Source organism: Nanorana parkeri, unplaced genomic scaffold (genome assembly GCF_000935625.1).
Source record: "Nanorana parkeri isolate BGI_ZX_2015 unplaced genomic scaffold, ASM93562v1 scaffold1296, whole genome shotgun sequence".
In the NCBI taxonomy this organism is placed as follows: Eukaryota; Metazoa; Chordata; class Amphibia; order Anura; family Dicroglossidae; genus Nanorana; species Nanorana parkeri.
Genome location: NW_017307564.1, coordinates 169,908 through 190,070, shown reverse-complemented (window position 1 = coordinate 190,070; position 20,163 = coordinate 169,908). Strand labels below are relative to the sequence as shown.

The following is a 20,163-nucleotide window of genomic DNA, read 5'->3' as shown; positions in this document are numbered from 1 at the left end:
AGAGAGCTAACCAACATCCGACTCATCTCTGCACTTCATTAAACTAATTGCATAGGATGCATAGAGAGACGGATAGAGATAATTGCCTTGGTAATGAAATGTAACGTGACAATAGATGGGGTAGCTTTCTAAGTTCTGAACAGTGATTCCATCAGAGGGGTCCTGGCATGATCTCATCATCATGTTATCTGAACATAAATATTGTTGTTTCACTTCAAAATGTCACCGGTGAGGTTGACCTTTGAGTCTTCCCCAGCCATCTGCTAATAAACATGTCTTGAGATGTGCAGGCCTAGACCCTAAAGCCTCTTGTCAATGTATTAATCTTTCAGACAAGCCAAGCTTCGTGGAGAGAAGGCAGACACTACGCAGGCTAACTCAGGCACCACTGCTCAGGACTGCAAGGATCCAAAGGCCATCGTCTAGAAGCTTTGCGGCGGCCACTGCATCCTTATAAACCTGTCAACACGCAATAGGGTGTACGTGTACAAGGAAACGAATCACTAATACCATTAAACAAGTCTTATGTGAAGACAACGCTATCCTAAAGCAAGAGATAATATTGAGTACTGTTTATACAAAGACGGGACTTATATTAGCGTAAAGCACTTCCCCTGCAATCTGAGACCACATCTTTAATTTAATGGCTTTGAGAAGGCAGAAACCTGATCTTATTAGTGCTTCAACTTAGAGTTTATTAGCAAAAGTGTTAAGAGAGCAGAAACTAAACTCCAACCAGCTAAGCTCTTCAAAACAAAAAATAAGAAAAAAAATTGAAAAACAAAACATTTACGAAAAATCACATTGGTTAGCGTTTTAGTGTTCCGTTTTACTGGTATTACCATGATTTTTTTTTTGTTTGTTTTAGTAAATGCTTTGATATTTTAAAACTTAACCAATGACAGTGCTTAGTGCTTGTGAAAGTTGTAGTTGTTGTCTTCATATATAGTCACTGCTTATGTTTTCTGGAGCTAAAATGCAGTCTTCACTCTGAAATTCATTACAGCATTTAAGCAGAAGATCCAGACTAACCAATTGTATCATGCCCGACATTTGCTTAAAGACATGAGCTGATGTTTGTAGCATTGAGTCACAGTGTGCCCAAGATTTTGCAGTTTAGATCCAACCCACCCTCTATAACTAGTAAGCAGAAAGATCTTGTTCTTTTTGGTTTTTAATTATTTTAGAATTTAATTTCCCTTTCTCCTGCCCTCCACGCTGTTGTGTGATGAACATTTACACCCATTGTGTTGTAATGACTCACAGTTACATCAACTGAGTGTTTTTAATACCTGCATTCTGCACTCTTGACATCGGCTAGCCCAGAGGCGAAAATCATGTAACACTGACCACAAAGCGGTATTATGAGCGTTAACATTTCTATGGCTGGATAGACACTGTCAGTCAGGCAAAAGAGTTTTATTCTGGTTTGATTTTCTTTTTCAACCTGTGTACCATCACGTATTGAGACAGTGTGATATGGCCAAATGCAGTAAAACCACATCAGTTCATGTGTAAACCGCCTCTGACTGCTTATTTTTGTAACACATTTATGTCACAGGTATGTTACTTGGTTTGGGCTTATGTTTCATAACTGTTTTTTGTTTCTTGAGTGTTCTGTTCTATTTTTTAGATGGAAACGGCACACAAGTGTAAAGTTGAGTTGCAACTAGCCCATGAATGTTGAAATAAAAAAAACAAGGTGGGGGTACAAAGACCTGTTTTATTCAATGTATAGAACACGCTCAGTTTGCACACAATACACCAAAAGACCAGTTTGTATTATAAAATATCCCATGCTACGGAAAATGGCCTGTACTACATACAAGGCTTGCACATTATCAAAATCCTTCTAAGTATTGGAAGAAGATCCTAATTGCGATGATACGAATATGGGACTGCCATTTCTCAGCTGCCATGTGCCTGGATGTCATGCCGAAGCTTGATCTTTATTTCTTTCAGTGAACTGAAACACTTAAACAGATCAGGAACATCCGAGTAAAGTCAGACCTCCTTATCTACATCCTTTTTCCAGGTCAATGAGTTGGCATTGCATCCAGCAGTTAGCATTTTCAGAAACATAGATCATCCATGGCAGCCATCATATTTCTGTCATGGATGGAGCCAATCGCATACTATTCAGTCCTTTCAAACCCAATGTTTTTTAAGCCAGTGTTCACCCAGTTTAAAGGTTTTTTACAAACAAACCTCAAAACTACCATTCCAAAAACAGTCTCATCCTAACCTATGAATACTGTACATGTAAATGGTTTGCATTACAGCATCAACATATAGTGAAAGTAGAGAACAAATCCATATTAACACAGGATATTGTTGTGTTAGGAGTAATTAGTCATATCCGAAGGAGGGGGATTCAAGAAAGATGATTCACATCATCTGAAGAAAGCCAGACCAACACAAGCTCATCATCTCTAGGATAATGTGACCCCCCTCTGCTAAGAACTGTGTGTGCTGCAACTCTTACATAAAACAACCAAGCCATTTAGGAAAATTGGTATCCTAAAGAAAAAGCCTAAACAAAAATGGGAAACTGTTCTCATTAAAAAGTGAATGTATTTTTAACCAAGCAAATCTATCTGAGTCGTGCAATTATCTTCCCGAAATCTCCTGCACAGCCGGGATGTAATTGTGTGGGAGGTCTTTTCACTGTGGGACAGTCAGGTTCTATTTCAAAGTAGAACTTACTTAAAGTGTATTCCATGTTTGCAGACAAATTTGAGGAAACCCTTCTATATGTATGTTGTGTGTTACCATCCACACAGCATACCTAAAAATGTAAATGTATATATAAAATCATTTAGATCTGTAGCTGGACTTTGGAGCTTCTCTCTTAATTTCAAAGTAAAGCTTCCCTTTAGTAACATACAGGTGAAACTCGAATAATTAGAATATCGTGCAAAAGTAATGGCAGTAATTGCTGCAAAAGGGGCCCAAACCAAGTACTGAGTACATATGCATGCTTGTACTTTTCAGAGGTCCGATATTGTTCTATGTACAATCCTTGTTTTATTGATTGCATGTAATAATCTACTTTTTTGAGGTTGTGGATTTGGGGTTCTTGGGGTTTTCATGAGCTGTAAGCCATAATCATCACAATTATGACAAATCACGGCTTGAATTATCTTGCTTTGCATGTAATGAGTCTATCTCATATATTAGTTTCACCTTTTAAGTTGCATTAGTGAAATAAATGAACTTTGCACGATATTCTAATTATTCGAGTTTCACCTGTACAATGCTTCTAGATCTTTAACCCTTTGTTAGGGTTACAGCTGATAATGAGATCTCACCACAATACAGACACAGTTAATTTGGTTCAGTTTAGAAAAAAAAACCTGATCTTTCAGAAAAGAGCAAGTAATACTTAAGCAGCAATTTTTTAAGATTTTTAGTAAGTTATGCGAATGAGTACATGTAACAAATATAAAGTCGGTGTCTGGCCTAATTTGGCTGCAAAAGTGGAAATACACTTTAAAACAGACTGTATCTGCAGGTCCCAACTTTATCACAAATCCAAAAACCAAGGGGTTTATTCTTCATTTTAGTATAGTGGATGGAGCCATGCGAAGCATTCCTTTTATTCCTCTGGGCATTTCCAGCACAGATAAAGCCTAATATTGTATTGTCATTTAGTCCAAACTGCCTACTGGTTCAGGTTTGTTGGCAACTGGGTGTCGTTTGGAATAAATGGCTCTATAGAATTACGCTGTACCTATGCTGTAAACTGTGGGTTCTGGATGCACATTTTGACCTTAGGACATAAAGGGGTAATTTGCATGTCTCTGATATGATGACTAAATCCTTTATTTTTGTGATGGAAGTAAGACATGCAGATGCATTCTGTTTTAATAATTGTATACTGTGCTTCATACTGGCTCATGGGTTCAGGCAGCTTATGTGAGGTATAGGTGGAGCCTCAGCAGTGTCATAATGCTCTTTGTTAGGTTATATAGCTGGCAGGTGATACAAGAAGCTGCTAAAGTGGACAGTGGTGTCACCTTCTTGGCTATGCTTTGTATATTGCAACTGTGGATAATAACCATTACAAATATTTTGGCATATAAACTAGCACATTTATATGTATTTCAACTGTATATATTTAGACATTTGGCTTGGTTCCCAATTTTAATTAAACATATTAATTAAGAGCTTTTCTTTCCTTAGCAAGTTATTTGATGGTGTTTCTTAACCTGTGCTGAAAACATTATTAGGCTGACCATCTTCTGAAAATGCTAGTTTCATGGCTGCCATACTGATTTTGTTCGGGTTCCATTACTCCTTCAGGAACCATGTGGCAACATGAGCCAGGCATCTAGCATTTTAGGTAAAGCTGAGCAATGGCAATTATTTTTCTTTTAAAACTAAAACTGCTTTTGTGGGGACACATTGAGGTTATGTGCATGTCCCATAGCATAGATCATTTTCCTTATCTGAGTTATTTACAAAAGGGTGAAGAGTTTGGGGAAGGCAGGAGAAGTGAATAATCTAGACCAAAATAGCTGATTTGGAAACATTCTCCAATTCAACTCTCTTTTCAGTTCAGCTATGTTGTCCTAGATTGTTCATGTCTTCTGCCTTCTTGAAACCATTCACCCTCTTGTGAATAGCTGTACGGGCTATTGTGAATAGCCGTACAGCACCCCCTCGGTTCTCCTGAACCGAAGGGGTCCTGGTGCCGAAGCTAGCCGAAGGATCGGCCGAAGCTACGGCCAGATCCTTCGGCAGCTTTGTGAATAGACCCCTTTGAATGTACTGTTTTCAAGACGTTTCTGTTCCGAAGACTCAAAGATTAAAAAATCTATTATTTTCCCATCACCTCCCATTACACTGCACAGATTTTTGAAGCACCTTTTTCCCTAGTTCTTTATTAGAGTTGGATTGCCTGCAACTGGTACATCTATATTTCTTGTCTTATTAATGGTAAATCAAACTGAAATGTCCAGTGACGTGGTGAGTATAATAATGGAGCGGATCTATGCAATGCAGCAAGAGTGAAGGTGTTGCCCATAGAATCCAGATTGCAGCAGGTATTTCCCCAGTACAGGTAAGAAAATGGAGGAAGATGCCTTGCATGGCCAGAAGTCTGTAGATGTCTCACCATTACACCTATATGAGTGTTTTTTACATCCCTTTCTCAAACTATGAGCAGTACTACAGCATTGACCTTCCCTCAAACTATGTCTGATTAGTTCAACTTGAAGGTAAGAGGTATTGGTGTATCTGCTGGCTTGGATTTTACTTTCTGAAGAAGAGTTTGTATCTATATCAAGCGTTGTCTCTGTTCCATTAAACTAAATGAGAAATGTGCGAGAGATGGTGCACAAAGTACAACAGTGTAAAAAAAACTAATTTTTGTATGAAAAGCATAGTTTTTGCCTGCATAGAGGCAGCTATAAAGCAGAACATGCTGCACTTTTTCCAATGTCCACTTACCTCCATCTCCCTATTTTGAAGCCCAGTCCTTCCTCATTAGTTTTCCTTTTTTTGATCATCTGCATAGACACCATCACTGATTTGAATTATTTATTATAAGTGTTATACTGCTCTAAACTTTTAATCCAACCTCTAAATCATTTCTTTTGGTATTTTGAAACTCCAATATAAAGGAAAAGTGGTGCTTAAAAACACTTGAGTTTAACCAGTCAGTTTTTGTGTATTAATTCTTCTTGTCTGTAACTGGAGGCATTACAGGGCTATCTCCTTTACTTACCTGCCTTGTTTAAAGGTATCCCTCCATCTCAAAAAGTTGGACAACTATAGTTCTGTATGCTGTCCTTCAGCACAGTCTCTCGGCAGCTTATCACAAACAGCAGAATACATCCGAATGTATCTAACCCTAATATTGGTGCTGAGCACAGACACATACTCTCATCAGGTACAAGTGTGTACATCTGGATAATACACTGACTGAAGATATTTTGAACTAAAACGAATCCAGAGATGTCCAGGGGATAGCATGTATGTATTACATTACATTCTTCATAGGGCTGTGACTGTGTTAGGCACTGGGCGCAATGCAATATTCTTTCAGCTGCTGAGCACTTATTTGTTGGCAGGTTTTAATGCCAGCGTTATAACATTCAGTTGTACTAGCTCTGATATGTACATTGGTGACAAAGTCTACTGGTTTTCTAGATGCACCTGTATATTTAGGCTGAAAAGACCTCTGACAACCTCACATTCTATACTTTAATGGAACTTGAATGAAAACTACCATATGTGACTTGGTTTTGACCTGAAGAAGAGAGGTTAACTCTCGAAAGCTTGTCTTTTATATATTTTGTTAGTCCAATAAGAAAGGTATCATCGCATACTACAATAATCCGTTTTTGTTTTTTTAATCTATATATAATAGCTGATCTTTGGGCACTTCACCGGCTTGCTTGATCAGGTCACTGGGGCCATGTAGTAAAGCCAATTGGGGCCATGTAGTAAAGCCAATTGGGGCCATGTAGTAAAAACAATTGTTTTCTAGGTATCCTGTTCACCATAATGCTGCGTTGAGTTGTGTTGCGTAAAAAAGAAGAAAATCTACATTTTTATGCAATGCATGCACCACATGTCACCACACCACAATGTTGAAAGTTGAAAAAAGTAAACCATACCATGCAATGTATTGCACACATTGTATGCAGCATAACGTGTGTGGGCTGGTGTGAATGAGTTCTAATGAAATATGGAAGTGCATTCATGAATTGAAAATCATAAGAATATTGGTAATCCACAAATTTCCAAAGAGCACCTCAGGTGGTTTAAAATAATTGAAAAAATTCAAAAAAAATGAACAATGCCGAGGTGAAATATAGAGAATGAAAACTGTGTAGCAGGTAGGAGTCTTGGAAACCAGCATTGTGTAAAAGTGACTTTTACAAGGGAAACAGTAAAATAAGTAAAACACTATGTAACACAACACAACCATTACTGTAGTGTCATGCTTTAAAGCATTATCAAAAGGTTACTTTTCAGCAAAGGTCTCATTTCAGAAAATAGAATATAGATGTCACTCCGTTACAGACCCTATTTCTTTTAGCATGTTGGTATAGAGGTCATGTGGGTCAGGCATAGTCATAATTTTGCTTTACAATAACTGCACCTCTTCTTGCATTAAGCAAGTGATATTCAACTGGAATAATCGGCTACATCTCGTCACCAAATATTTGGGCATTAGCCACTCCTTTGTGAACACGCATTAAAAATGTCACATACATTTCCCAAATGTATCTGCTAAAAGGCTCAAGTATGGTCTCTGGTGTGTTAGAAATAACCAAGCTTAGCAGAGCTCACTCCATTCATGTAACATGACTAAAACTCTTATATATCAGTATTCCATTTTTGTTTACATAGCTGAAATCACCCACAAAACCATTTCTTCAAGTTTGCAACATTTGAACTTTACCAGTAATTCTGAAATTTAGGTAAGATGGCTCATAAGCCTCAGTGAGTCCATTATAGTTATTCCTTTTTACCATGTATGTTACCCATCATTCTCCTTGTTGCTACAAGTTTTGCAGACACATTTCTAACATCTCTAATTACAGCCATTCAATAACCGATTATGACCTTAATCAGATCAGGTTTCCGTTCTACCCATAATAAACATTATCTTCACCTATTAACAAATATTCCAGTTTAGGAATTTTTTTCGAAGACTTCCTGCAACTTCTGTTACACTTTTTGTGCTTCTACCAACATATTTTTATGTGTTACCCATCTGTGTGTTTTGTTTTTTTCCTTCCATTTCAGCTTTTAAAACACTATCAGCCATGTTCAATACATTCTTTCTATTTATTCTTGCATCTTTATAAAGAAACTCAAAGGAGATTTGCCCCATAGAAACAAAATTGCTTCCCTTAAACTTGAATTCCCATTTAACCCTGCTATGGAGCAATGAAGAAGAACAAAGTACCACTGATGAAAGTGGTCAATGTTGGGTTTGAATCACTGAGGGTGCTGGTTCTGAGGTGACTCATTTGAGGAGGGGCAGATACAACAATCCCTTGTCCCCAGCATTGCTTGCCATTATGTAATTTCTAAACTACTAGGAGGCACTCGGTACCACACAAGGAGATTTTAAAATCTCAATCCAAGCATATTACCATATTGTAAAGTAGCCCCCGCTCCAAGCTCACGCTGGTGATGGACTACAATCTCAATACAAATTAGTAAACTAAACATGAGCTTGTAGTATATCATGGGAGTGAGCTTGGAGTGGCTACTTTACAACACACACATGGACCATGGGGAAGAAAAGTAGCCACCCTCCAGAAGGAAGAACAGTGTCCGCACCAATTCAGAGATGATTTGAGGATCTACAGCCGATCGATACACAAATAAGATACATTTTTGTGAATGGTTAGGGTACTTGAATGTATTTTTAAGACTCAGCTCCTGAGTTTAGTGTCACTTTGATCTATCCTGCTTGAAAACCAGTATAACCCAAACCAAAACAAATTCTATGAGAAATGGGGACTGCAATCTGGCATCGAATTCTTCTAGAATGTACCACACATTTCAGTGTACTTTATGTTTTGTATCTTTTACATTAAATCAGAGCAAAGCATATAAATGATTTTGTCTTTTGCAGCACAACACAAAGCACATGTCTGCTGTTACTAGGGCGCAGACAACGGTAACTGCTCATAGATTTTCAGCCCTTTCATACTTTTATAATACTCTTCTGTTTCATTGAAATCATAATAACATATATTTGCATATCTTAGAAAAATGCTGAAAGGAAAACTGCATAATTGGATGTGGACAGTTTATGTACTTTTATTATTTTTAAAATAGATCTTTACTGGTATCGATTGCCCCCAAAACAATGGTTACGTTATCAGCAACATGTTTTCTGTTGAATATGTGAAGTTATTGCGTACAAGCTTAGCCAAGAAAGGCACAAAAAAGATTTATATTTTTTACATTTACTTTATAATGTTTTATATTTACTGAGAATGGACACATTAAAACTGGATCCTCTGCCAAAGCCATCCGTCTTCCTATGCAGAGAGTTGATAAATCTACCATTAGAGTTTTTTTTGTGTTCACAAATCGGTCAGTCTCCTTTCAGTTACAATGATTGTCGGGAAGCATGCCCAAACTGGACACCTTTTTGCCAGAAGTGCTGGTGTGCCTGAGGAGCTTTTGTGGACTAGCGTGAACTGTGAGACGTTTAGCCCTCAACCAATTGCAAAAGTCACTTTAATCTGCAAATATTGCATATGGTCCATCAAACTGAGCTTGCAATAGTATCAGTACATTATTGTTGGAGCATATAGAAGTTACATTATAAAATGTTTTTCATATTCACAAATGTAGCTCTGTTTGCTTTATATGCCCAGCTTGAGCTTTTTGTCTTAGTCCCTTCCAGGTTTTAGCCCAGGAGCAGAGCTCATTTCTAACAGCTTTTAGTTGCATAGCAATACTCTTTGTAATGGAGAGGTGAGTGTGACTAGCACCCTACTTCACCGATCCCCTCAGTGTCAGTTTCTCCTAATGCTATTTCAGGATCAGTAGTAATACTGAAACCTTTACCTCCCATTTTTACTGGTCATTTTGTTTTATTTTTTTTATCAAGATTTTATTTTTCAATCAAGATATAGTATGCATGCTGCTGAGCTGGGCTCTCTATGCAGCTATCCAGATTGGCTAATCCTCAGTGATGCCTTGGAAGCTGTACCCAGACCCCGCTGGACCATAGACTGCAGGGACTACCTGGAATGAGTCCTTTGGGCATGAGGCTCTGCCCAGACTTTTGGGTACTGTGTTAGCGTCACAGTAATTTTAAGGTTCAAAGCCATGGCACATCCTTTGGTGTCACCCAGTTCCTTGAAACTCTTTCATGAACACACAATTTGAACTGAGCAGCAGGTGCTACTTATCCATTTGATATGATTAAATGCCACCATTAATCCCCTATTCTGTTGGTTTCTGCAGAAAGGATTAGCCTGCTGAAGAATTACATGCTGCATCATTAGTCTGAGTGTGCGCACTTCTGTTCCTGCCTGCAGCATAAGGTAACTTCTTCCCATCATATCTCCGTTCTGTAATTGAGTAATGAGACGTCACCCGCACTCCGAGGTCCAATGTGCAAATGCATTTTATTAAGACGTTAAGCAATCGTGGTTTCACAGTGCAGAAAGCAAAGTTTCGGAACCATAAAAGATCCCTTCATCAGGCAACCTGTGAAAACGGTTGTCACTGTGTTTGCCTGATGAAGGGACCTTCAACGATTCCGAAACTTTGCTTTCTGCACTGTGAAACCACGATTGCTTAACGTCTTAATAAAAGGCATTTGCACATTGGACCTCGGAGTGCGGGTGATGTCTTCTCAATGCTGTGATTAATGCGGCGTCATACCAGCACCCACAATTTGTATTGGGATTCCAGTTTGGAGTGCGGTGGATCAAAGACTTTTATTGATGATCTGTGATACACAGTTTCACCTCAGTCCTTGTAAATAGTGCCCTAGCCAAATCTGCATTGGAACCATGGCCTTAAGTGTTGCAAGGCAGAAGTGTTAACCACTAAGCTGTCAGGAGTGTCTTTTTGTCTGGAATTCCTCCTAAAACAATAGCAGTGCACTAGTACTGTCAATAATGTGTGGTTTGTTGTTCTCCTTGTTGGAGACTCTGACGTGAGGAAGCAAAGTCCTGCAGAGACGCAGCGCAGAGCAAGGCATGGTAAGTCAGAAATGGAGAAAAGATCAGCTGCATGGAGACCACAGACAATACTTGACTGTTAAGGTTTGCATACACTTTAAGGCCATCTAACAGTATAATATAATATATATGAGTTATATTAGAAAAATTGCAGCAAGGGAAAATCAGAGCTATTGCCCATAATACGTTTTTGAGTCCCAGCTTTCCTTCTCTCACTTTTCATTATTAACCATGGGGTTTTACCTGATGAAGCAACTGCTTTTGTAGGTTCTGATTTGTGTTCTAAGATTGTTTTAAGAAACATATAATAGAATTTAGAAAAGTTTTTAGTATTGTTATAAAATTGTTAGTCACTCTGAGATAAACACTATAATCAACGATTTACTGTATATACCTATCAAGAATTGACACCAGTGACGCCGCAATTTAATATGTTTTTGTGCAGAGTTTCCATTTGACAGATTAATTCCTGACCGCCATACACTTCCCCTAATGTGCTGATACAACTTCAGGAAGCTGCAACCGCTCTGCTCATCCCTGCAATGAAACACTCTGCAGGTGTACTGGATTCACAATATTTCAGATGTTCTTCACCTGCAAGAAAATACAGACTTTTCTCCACCAGAGCAATAGTAAAAATAATCTGAAAGGTGTCGTCTCCCCTGGTTGTTGTAATTTAAATTTATAGAGGTGATAAAAATCTATATCCTGAGAACATGTGGGAGCTTCTGGGGCTGTGAAGGGATGTGTGTCCATTTATCACTGTATACATTCCCAATTTCAGCTCCACACACCTGGCATTGTCTGGAGGAGGAAAGCAATGGTGTACAAGATGTGCATATTCTGCATCCAAGTATGTGCGTGGCGTATAAAGCGATGTATTCACTATGCTGTCTACATTTACCAGGAAATTTGCAGCTTTAAACGTAACCTGGCATAAGAGAAAACAAAAACACTTCCTTTGCTGCTCTTCTGCACATGCAAGTTACCTGATTGTCAACTTGACCCTCATGCTTCAGGACTTTCTGAGGCAAGGATGTGGAATAAGCATACAGAATTGTTGTGTTCTGAATCGGTGACCAAGAAAGTATTGATGGCAGGGGATTAGCCAGACAACTAGCATTTTTAGAAAGTTAGGTTTATATGTTAGGTTTTCTATAAAGGATAAGTATGCTTTTGTGTAGTCATCCTTTACCAACCTTTGGTTAGTCACAGAATCATTCAAAAATATGCAAAATCTCAAGGCAACCCTAACATGTAAAAAAAAATACTTGTGGTTCCACCCAAAATCTATACCAGACCCTTATCCTAGATAGGGGTTTGGCCCCAGCACCCTGGTTGGGAAAAGCCTGACAGCACTCCTACAAGATCAACGCTGCTTTTCGATGCAATGTGGCTGAAATTTATCAGCAATGACTGTGTTGCTAACACAATTGAGGATCTGTCCGTCATAATAAGCCCTCCCAGTGAGAAAGCCTTGGTATTGCCCAGGGAAGACATGGCAGGATTGCCACTTCCTATACCCAAGTTGGGCTGAAATCAGCCCATGTATAGTCACTAGTAGCATTTGCTGCCTGATCGCTATCTCTATTATCAGGAGATGATCAGCTGATGGTAAAGCAAAGGGCAGCACTATGGAGCATGGCAGGCAAGTCAGTTCTTCCACAGACTTCTCAGACTCATTCTGCTCCCTCATTTTAAATTCAGCTGCACTGTAAATGATGAAAGCCTTTATAGACAGAGCTGCCCTTTAAAGGAAACCTATGAGGACAAAAATATGGAAGCTGCCAATGCTGATTTGTTTTTGTAAAGGTGTGGACTCAGCTGTCATCCCGGTGCTGGATTCACTACTTAGTAAGTCACTGGGATGGACCAAGCATGCAGCCAGTGTAGTCCTAAAGTGTAAATAATTCTCCTGTATACTTGTTCAAGGTAATTGGATAGTGAAGCCAGGATCAATATGACAATCCTGGAGCCCGCATCTTTAAAAACAAATTCTCAAAGGCACCAACCCTATTTCGATCCTTAAAGGGTCCATTTATTACCACTTCTCCTTTTGTCTATCTATATCTTATTATGGATCTACTGTCCCTATTTTTCAATCTTTCTATCTATCCATCATTTTCTAAGGACATGCCATTACTCAGTAAAAAAGTAAACTCTAGATATGTCTCTGTACGCACCCATTGCACTGCAGCGCATATCACTGGCAGGAAATATTACTATATTATGCTGTTCAGTATAAATGGTTCCTGTCTAATTCAACTGGATGTCATGCAGCCAATTAATGGGATTGATGCATTAGAGAACGTACAGACTTCAATTAAAGGTGTTGGAGGAAAAACTGTATAATCAATGACACAATTCATCAAGTAATAAGAAATCAATGCATAACAAATAAATTAATGGCAGATAGTTCCTTTCTGTACAATCTATCAGGGGCTGAATACTGGGAACCATTCAAGAAATCAATTAATGGTATAAAGGAGTGATACATTAGAAAACACAGTCTTCAATTAAACGTAAATGATATAATCAATTGGAAACATTTCTGTGTCATTTGGCAATAAATGAATTTAAGGATAAAGTGTTCATCCATTTATTGTATATAGTAAATGGAATTATGTCACATGTACGTGTATAGAATGAAGCCATCCGATGTGCACCTGTCACATGGTCCTTTTGCTCTGGGCGCATATTCTCGTATGGCAAGGACCCATCAATTTATTTGGGACACGTCTTGCCTTAATAATATAGGAAAATATTGCCAGTGGATTGTGCAAGCGTTGTATAAGATCAGGTTGACCAATACAATGATTTTAGTGATGGACAGGTGAAATCTCAATCCTTATGCTGTAATTTTTGTAATGTAACAATAATGAAAAAGAAAGCAGAGACCTCCTTAACTAGGTAAGGAAGGTACAAACGATGGAGCTTTTTTTTTTTTAACTAAACTGCATAAAATGCTAGAAACACGCACCAAAATATGACATCCCTGGACCCAAATTAAAAATGAACTCATCATTACGCCATTTACATGATAGTGTTGAAAACCTAATTGTAAGAAAACAGTTTTATGTATCTCTATACCTCTATAGTCTAAGTTCTGCCTAAATATGTTTGCATATGTTCTTCCTTTGTGACCGACCTGTATGTAAGATAACGTACTGTTGTTGACATTTACTTTCCTCCTGTTGTCGTGTCACTTATGAGGATTATCTTTCTTCAATAAAAATTTGCATGCTTCAAAAAAAAAAAGAACTCCTACCGTTATACCCCTTCTTACCTATACCCCATTCGCTCCCCTTTTCTCCAATTCATTTTAAAAGCAGTTACTAAAAGAGATTATCCTTTCTATACCTTCACCTACGGATTCACAAGGTAAAGTTACAGGATGGACTATGTCTCCTGACCTATCTTGGCTTTGGAGAAACTATTTCCTGTGCCTGAAGGGTCCCTGCCACTGCAACTTTCAGAGACTAGTGACCCTTGACTGATGAACCCATTTCTAAATTTTCCCACTTACTCCTCCTAAACCACAAACAAAGCCAGGGCCTTGATAATGAGGGGACAAACTTGTCTTTAGCCTTCCAAGATTTGGATCACCAATAGACTTGTTAGTAATAACAGTTGATGTATTAAAAAATAAAATCCGTTTTCAGGTGACTTAGGAAGAGATATAAATACATATAAGATGGCAGACGGCTCTTAATGCTGCTATTCCAAGATTTCTAAATTCCAGCTGTAGCTTATTTAAAATAGTGAACAGCCTTGTAAGACTTGAAATAAAAAGCAGCTGCTCCTGAAGTACTTACCCTATCTCCCATGCTGTCCGCTACCCCAGACTCCCAGCTTTGTGACCCAAATACCTGTGAGCCCAGGCACTTGGGTACCCGCCTCCTAAGGCTAAGTCATCCAGCCACCTATGACATTGGGATCTAAGATATGAGTATATTGATTGTAAAAAAAAAAGAAATTGAGGGGGGTGGGAAGGTGGCAAAACTGGGCTTTAAGCATAAAGGAAGCCGGTACCCAGGGATATGGTGGGATGCCATTGTTGACCATTCCCTCTAAAAATGCTAATTTCCTATTTGTAATGCTGATTTAATAATTGCCATACTTTTTTCAGTCACTGACCCTGAATAAACATGCACAAGATTAATTCTGACTTTACTTGATGCTGTTTTTTCCAGGTCAGCCAATGGTGGCCAGACATCTAGCATTTTCAGAAGGTTAGCCCCAATGTTTCTCGTAGTAAATACTGTCCAAGTATATGTCCTCAAAAAAAAAATCTCAGCCTTAAAACACAATTTAAATAAATCCTTTACAGAGTGTAAATTATCTATGTAAACATATGTCGGCACATATGTGGACTGGTCTTTTTTGCTTCTTGCTGGTAGGAAGTCCAGTTCATTAACTGCAGCATCTCAGTAGGTACAACAAAATACCTCCGCACTGATACCCTTCTGGGACTATTCTTGGCTGCCATAGAGAACACAAATGAAGCAGTCTTCCATATTACATGGACGTCTCTAGTGCAAGAAATGCCCTGTGACTTGAATGTCTGGCTAGCAAGACCAGCACCTTCCATCCAAGAAAGACATATTTGCTTATCCTACTATCTTTGAGAACACATTTAATGGTGTATATACATACACTTATCTAATATCATAGGTTTGCCTTCAATTCCAAGGTTGGTGGTAACCTACTTGTGTGGCTGATTGGCCATCATCCCTTCACCCAGTATTTATGTCAAAATGCAAGAGCAGTAAATTCATGCAATCATTCTAATATAGTAAATTTTCCCAGTATGTAATGCTTCCATGTAATATACAATTGTTGCGGTGGTCTTCTCATAACTCGTCTGCTAGTTTGGCTGTGATTAAGGACGTTATAATATATTGGTTACAGTGGAATTCTTCTTTGTAATAGAACCCAGGCAGTGGGTATTACTTGTGCCTGACATTATAGTGCTCCAGGAGACAGGCTTCAAGGCCTCCTTAGGGCTATTAGGCACAGTTTAAATTATGAAACAATTAGAGAAGCAAAAGCTGAGTGTGTTTTTTAACTTTATTGCTGCTTTAATAAGTGTTCCTAAGTGGTAGCGTACGTTGGAGAATGAATGAAGTCATGCCAAAAGTTCTCATTTAAATGAAATGCCTCTTATGGGTGAATGGCTGTGATTGAGTGGCTGAAATCTATTGCTGGCTGATTCCAGGAACATCTGGTCTATGACTTATTTAAATAATAAATTGCAGATAATAATGTCTAGCTTGTCTTCTTGCTGTGATTAGCCCTGACAGACAAATTGATCATAACTGAGCCCCCTGTGCTGCCCAGTAACAGGAATATGATTTAGGGATGATAAAGAATACAGCAGACAAGGTTGTAGCAGCTGATGGTATCCTAATGGAAAATGTATGTTACAGGGTGAGATGGGTCCTTCAGATGGATTGTGTTTGTTGGACAATGTTTTTGTATATGGAGAGGATTTATTGTAAGCTGTGCGAGGAAATATATCCTAGGAGCACACAGGTTATTCCATAATGAAAATGGTAAACTATAACCTTAGCGTGTCACAGAGTGTTCTTGTTGAAAACTTTAGAGAGAAAAAAAAATATGGAGTTCAGGTTCATTTCATGTTGGTAAGCCAGGTTTAGACCTTTACTTTATCCAGGCAACAAACAGTGGCTCACCCTCAAAGTGTTATCTAAATAGCAGGGAAGGCATGCACTACACAAATTCAATAATAAATATAGCTGCAAGCAGCAATAAAGGTGACCAAGCAGTAGAGCCGGTCATAGCACGTGTTAGAGAGATTAAAAAAAAAACAAGACAGGGTTTCATGAATTATTAAAAAATTAAAAATTGCCGCCGACCTTGGTGACCTCTGGATGCCATATTGTATTTGGCAGTTATGATGTTGAGTTATCATATGTATAACAAGTTTAACATACTTCACTAGTGATATAAATGCAAATTTATGCAATTGCATGCAATGTCAAAAAGGCCATATTGATTTTGGGATCGGGCCTGGTTTTACAACCGTCGTAGTAGAGGTCGCCCTGGATATATGTGGAAAGCTTTGCATTATTCTGATGAATGGTTTCAGAGTTTAAGTTGTTTGCATATTTTTGCACAATCCAAAATGGCTGCCAAACCATCCGGTCACATGACTTGTAATAAACATATATGATTGCAGAGCTCAGTATATCCTTATATAGCAATTTGATATCTGTAGCCTTAGCGGTTATGAAAAAACAGATGTTTGAAAATGTTCAGAAATAGGTTTACTTAAACCAATATGGCCGCCAGAGCACGCGACCTATGACCTTTATATTGCCAAAGATGAAACACAGCACAGTTCTCTACCATAGTTCCAAATTTCATGAGTTTTTACATAATGGTGAGGTTATAATTAGCATTTGAAAAAAAAGCATCAAAATAATAGAAATATTTGTCGAATTTGACACAATTCAATATGGCCGCCTAACCATGTGGTCAATTGACTTGTAATGATCAGTTCTGAGTGCAGACCACAGTATAACTACATAGCAATTTGTACATCTGTACCTGTAATAGTTCATGAGACACAGATGTTTGAATATGTTGCTGAATATAATCACCTAAAAAAAGATGGCTGCCAGCCAATGTGACCTATGACCTTTATGATGCACGAGATTAGGCATAGCGCAGAGCTCTACCATTGGGCCAAGTTGCATGAGTTTATGAGTAACAGTGCGCTTATTATAAGCTGTTGAACAATAGGCCATAATAATAATAAGATAAAAATGGCGAGCGCACAACTGATGTGGGATGTGTAAGAGAAATGGGTATGTTAAAACAATTTTAAAACAATTTGGGGTGAGCGAGCTTCTTGTTCAGGGGGAGGAACCCTGTAGGCATATGTAAAAAGGAGGGTGGAAAGAAGCGCTGCAACCCTGGGATTTTTTTGTAGTACAAATAAAAACGTTAAGATCAATGTTTGGCTGAAAACTCACTTGTCCGTCCAAACAGTGAGTTTTCAGCCAAACATTGAGTTTTTATTTGTACTACAAAAAATCCCAGGGTTGCAGCGCTTGTTTCCACCCTCCTTTTTACATAATAACACTATCTAAATACCATTGGCTTGCAGCGGCCATATTGATTTTGGGATCGGGCCTATTTCTACAACCGTGGCAGAAGAGGTCACCCTGGACATATGTGCAAAGTTTTGAATAATTCTGATATATGGGGGTTGATTTACTAACCTTATAAACACGCAACGAACAAGTATACACCTCTGTAGTGTGTTCCCTCCCAGCATGATCTATGGGTGGAATCTAAACACCTTTGTAGTGTGTACACACCCAGCAGGTGTGTTGTGCAAAGCCAAGCATGAATTGCAAGGTGATGTTGTGTAAATTAGCTCTATGTTGTGTTGCTTGCGTTGATAAATGCAGGAATGTAAATGCATGAGCTAACCATTTTTGTCTAAACTGTGAAGCAGCATTATATATGCATCATGTGCATGATTTTTCCATATATGGCATTAGTGGAAATATGCTTTTAGAGACTTTTTGGTTGATAAATACGTTTTGCTGTGTAAAAATCACACGCACCTGGTGCGTGCGTGTGTTTAGGTTAGTAAATCACCCCCATGGTTTCAGAGGTTAAGTTGTTGGCAGAATATTGCACAATCCAAACCATGTGACCAATAGAGCTATAATGAACACATGTGGCAACAGAGCAAAGCATAAGCTCACACAGCAATTTATACATCTGTAGCTTTAGTGGTTCTGGAGATGCAGGTTTTTGAATAGTTCACAAAAATCGTCGCAAAAACCAAGATGGCTGCCACATCATTTGACCTATTACCTTTATATTCTAATAAGCTCCCTGCTTCCTGCTGCCTGCAGCAGACTATCAGGTATCTGAGATGACAAGAGGGTGCCCCATACACCTCTATCCAGACACCCCTGGAGTGAATTGCACGTAATGAAACGGTGCAGAGGGGCACAGGTGTCAGCAGTCCAGATCACAGAAGCTCACTTCTGGAGGCAGAAGAAGATCGGCAGAGATGACTGGAAGTCAGGAACTAGCCAAGCTCACACCAGGAATAAGTTATGGTCAGGAACTAGCCGAGGTCAAAAACAGGGAGAGCAGTGACAAGTCCAAGAGCAGCCCGGGTCAGCAGGGGAGGGAGCAGATCAGGAACAGGTTCAGGATTCAAGTCCCAGATGACAGCGGCTCCGATCTCTATACCGCTCTGCCATCCTGGATTGCGGCCAGCCGCCGCTCGCTCCCCCGCCCCGGTTAATCTTCCTAAACTTCCTGTCAATAGCAAGTAGCCTAAACCTTCACAACCCTACCCAAAACAATTAAAAGTTATTTTGGCTGGAGTTCCACTTTAATGTTCACTGGCCTTTTACAGAGAACAGATTTACATGTCAGCAGTCCATTCTTCCATTAACTCCTTCAGTGCCACCAATACAGTAATTTCACAGAGGCTTAAAATATGTCATCCCCTTGGGGGGATATAATAGATCCCACCATTGTTAAAGCCAAATGTATTTAATTGTTAGTGTTACATATAACATAAAAAAATAATGCAACGACCAGATGTTCCCAGCAATGTTTGCACACCTGCTTTTCTGTATTTTTTTTTATTTGCATTGTGTCCAATGGGGAATGGGAGACAGGTGCATGGCCAGCTTATGAATGGAGTTATTGTGGAAAGTACAGAGCATATAAAGAGACTGAGTTACCTATTCTTCCAGAATAACACAGGTACAGCTATTCAGCATATGTACTTACTAACCATTCAACATAATCTAAGATAGATCATAAAAATAGCTGGAAATGAACGTGAGCACCCTTTATGAAGTCTGGCTATAGGGTTGCAAATTTCTACAAATAAATCTCCGTTACCATTTCCGATGGCTGAGGATGACATATACGCAGCAAAACCTGTAACACAAGTATCACTAATATATGAATAAAGCTCGTCACACACTAATCAGTTTCTATCTAACAGATTCCCCCATTCACACAGTTTAGGAATTCCCCCCTGCTGGGATATTGTTTTATTCTTGATGAACCTACGGATTCTTGCGGCATGAATTCCAAGGAAAATCATCATGCCAAAAACTATTACATGCAGACTAACGTAGGTAGATGCGGCTGCTGTCAGCCTTTCATTACTTGAACGGACACAGCGGCCATATCTGTAAGGACACCTGGGATTTCTTCTGCAAGAATCCGTAGGTTCTTGCTGTAGAAATCCCCAGTCGTATCCTAAAGCCCTGTGTCCATGAGGACACACAAGGACCATGAGGAACAAAAGTAGCCACCCTCCAGAAGGAAGGACAGTGTCAGCATGAATTCAGAGATGATTTGGAGGATCTACAGCCAAGTGATACACAAATAAGATACATTTTTGTTAATGGTTAAGGTATTTGAATGTATTTTTAAGATTTAACTCCTGAATTTAGTGTCACTTTAA

At 38.9% G+C, this 20,163-nt stretch overlaps 1 protein-coding gene across 4 annotated transcripts in view; it reads left to right on the top strand.

Moving 5' to 3' along the window:
- The window catches only part of STAU2 (staufen double-stranded RNA binding protein 2), a 219,266-nt gene extending 217,752 nt beyond the window's left edge, over positions 1-1,514 (top strand). For all 4 annotated transcript variants that reach the window (XM_018569180.1, XM_018569179.1, XM_018569178.1 and 1 more), the window contains one exon: positions 333-1,514. In XM_018569180.1, the coding sequence (XP_018424682.1) occupies positions 333-426 (94 nt within the window). In that variant the 3' untranslated portion in view covers positions 427-1,514. The remainder of the gene's footprint in view (positions 1-332) is intronic.
- Positions 1,515-20,163: the final 18,649 nt, after the last annotated feature.